Source organism: Frankliniella occidentalis, unplaced genomic scaffold, assembly GCF_000697945.3.
Source record: "Frankliniella occidentalis isolate FOCC.00 unplaced genomic scaffold, Focc_3.1 Scaffold256, whole genome shotgun sequence".
NCBI lineage: Eukaryota > Metazoa > Arthropoda > Insecta > Thysanoptera > Thripidae > Frankliniella > Frankliniella occidentalis.
The window spans coordinates 244173-246766 of record NW_026267382.1 but is presented as its reverse complement, the minus strand read 5'-3'; the positions used below and the strand labels follow the sequence as shown (position 1 = coordinate 246766).

Genomic DNA, 2594 nt, shown 5'->3' with positions numbered 1-2594 from the left:
TAGCTGCTGAAACAACAACATAGTTTTAATCAACTAACTTTATTGTTTCAAATGGAATTTTATTAAAAAAATTAATTGTAAACATCAAATTCGAACTTGTTTTGGACATATTTTGTGAACTTGAACTATAGACAAAAAGTTGTACCTCAGTGCGACTGTTAGGGCACTGGCACATTATTGATAAGCAAATAAGACGATTCGGCTTATTACACACTGCCCCAGACTACCCCAGACGTTCATGTTACACACTGCCCCAGGGACCCCAGGGTACACAGCCTGTTATGTGGCCTCGTAGACCGAGAACCCTCAAGGTTGTGTTAGTGACAACGACCATTTCGCAAGTGCTACGGTGTCTACTTCGATAGAAAATCATTAGTTCGGGGCTTGTTTGGTGCCAAATCGTAACAAACTGTGCCCGGAAAAGTTCTGCACCTTACCAACTGTGGCTGTATGATATCTGTGAAGACAAAAGTGGACGCATGACCAGGGCTAGCATTTCTTAGCGTAGACACACATATATTGCCACTTGCAATTTCCGTAATGAGTAATTTCTTTCACCATCCCATCTATGTTATAAAGGCTGAAACCGGATTTTGCGCTGCTGTATCTCAGAATTTATTTTCAGGGCCAAACTCGAAACGTTTGCAACAAAAATACAAAAAAATGCACCTTGATTTTTAAAAAAATTTCTTTTTACTTTGGCGAGGCAAAATGACATCCTGTGCTGTAAAGTACTCTTAAAGCACCGACCCCGGAAATCGCAAAGTTCGAACCCTAAAATGAAATGGCTTTGCCTGTGTTGTGGCATCTTTAATTGAATTACAAACTAATTCCTAAAAATTACTTTGTTCAAGTTATTTCCTACGCACCTTCACCGTCCTTTCCAATGAGGATTTCTCGTTCTTCGTCTGTTATTTTGGGCAGCCTGGATACTGTCATGCCCATCTCGTTCTTGGAGCGCTTCTCTATTAAGTACTTTGCCGTGTCTGGGTAGTCGCCGTACACCAGTGGATGCACAGGCGTGGCGCCAAACACGTCGTTGAAGGTATTCGCAGCAACGAGGTCCTCATAGCTTTCTGTGGCGGGGGTCCCGGGCCACACAAGTACTGACGTTCCAACCAGACCTGGTGTGAGCGCAAGTTAAAAGAATGTGTCAGAGATAACATGGCTTCCCCATATACTCGCATTGTCTCGAAGTGTACGCTCAAAGGAAAAGTTGGGTACCGCTCGAGTATTTAACGCATCATCAATCGTTCATAGGACACTCCTCTAGCTGGCACTAGAAAAACACCGAAGGGCACCGTACCCTTCTCATACAGTTTCCCTTTTAGCACAGCACACATTTTCACAAGGGTTGCAAGGGTATAAATAAATGATTACCTTTCTGCTCCTTATAATACTTTTCCTTGTAGAGCCGATAAGTTCTAGCTTGAGCAAGTATAGTATGATGTATGCAATTGTAGTATGAGCTATTGTCAGTTTTAGTGACGCTATATGTGTCTAAACGCGTTATTAGGAATATGCAGAGCATGTTGCCTTCGTTAACTGGGTTCCAGTACTTCACCTGCGAAACAGAGACGGAAACAAGTAGTTATTAGAGCTGACAACAAATGTGAGCCGTTCTTCTCATACTAAGTAATTAAAAATAATTCTTGTTGCTAAGTTAGGTAGGAATAAAGGATGCTTGCACTTGTCAATCTAGCCGTTACCTTCTTTCCGTATGTTGTGAAGAGAAAATCAGCGTACTTCACGAACTCATCAACCATTCCCTGTTTGCTCCAGCCGCCAACCCTCTTCTCCAGACTATAAGGATGGTCAAAATGGTACATAGTGACCTGAGCAAGAAATAGAATCATACTTTTCATATGCGAAAACATGTGGCACAGTTCAGCGCAGACATTTCTAGTAACTTAGTCTTCTGTTTTTTCCTCCAGCATTATACCTTCCTTTCAAAGTAAAAAATTCGTACTACGGTGGAAACAGAGGCAAGAAACTACCAGGGGTCGGGCGGGGGGCTAATTTACGTTCCCTTGGCGGTTCAGCGCGCGATGACAAATTCAGCAGTACGCGAGGCCCCGGGTCTCGCCGCGGTACCCCACTTGTACGGGAGTCCAGCGGGGAGTCGGAAGGTTCATGCATTTAGCCATTTTACGGGAGCAGAAAAGTTGTCGCGTTATTTTAAAGTTCAGCCCTACATAGATAGCCATTTAATTTTATCACGAAGTGGAAATTTACTTGCGAAGCGAGCGATTTCGCCCGCGGCAGACATGGTAGTCAAGCCCCCCTTAGCGCCTTCGGTTCCAACACCAGCAACCTTGCTGTTCTATACCTCAAACCTTCGTGATTCACTCCAGAATTAGCGAAATTTGCTGTTTGGAACACTGTACGCTTCTTTCCGAAACAGTAGGTGCTACGAAAAACCGTTGTCAACCAAGTAAATCGAGTACCTTTCATGCGAAAATAACCTCTCGTCCACCGAGTGCAGTCTTTGTCAAATCTATTTTGTGTTTGTTTTGAAAGAAGTCTTTAGAGTGCAGTTTTGCTCGCTCCTAGACAAAATTAGTTTTCACTTATGATTTATCTCTCCTCACGCT

At 43.2% G+C, this 2594-nt stretch overlaps 1 protein-coding gene across 1 annotated transcript; it reads right to left on the bottom strand.

Moving 5' to 3' along the window:
• Positions 1–844: 844 nt before the first annotated feature.
• LOC113214611 (uncharacterized) lies at positions 845–1881 on the bottom strand. The gene is made up of 3 exons (XM_052273242.1): positions 1710–1881; positions 1381–1564; positions 845–1124 (listed from the first exon to the last, which is right to left on the bottom strand). The coding sequence occupies exons 1-3, from the start codon at positions 1875–1877 to the stop codon at positions 862–864; spliced, it is 615 nt and encodes a 204-aa protein (XP_052129202.1). The 5' UTR covers positions 1878–1881; the 3' UTR covers positions 845–861.
• Between the last annotated feature and the right edge of the window lie 713 nt (positions 1882–2594).

Coding starts and splice junctions, on each gene's coding strand:
- LOC113214611 (XM_052273242.1), bottom strand. CDS start 1,877: ATGTTTTCGCATATGAAAAGTATGATTCTATTTCTTGCTCAGGTCACT. Junction 1,565..1,709: donor TCACAACATACGGAAAGAAG/GTAACGGCTAGA, acceptor TCTGTTTCGCAG/GTGAAGTACTGGAACCCAGT. Junction 1,125..1,380: donor GTATTATAAGGAGCAGAAAG/GTAATCATTTAT, acceptor CGCTCACACCAG/GTCTGGTTGGAACGTCAGTA.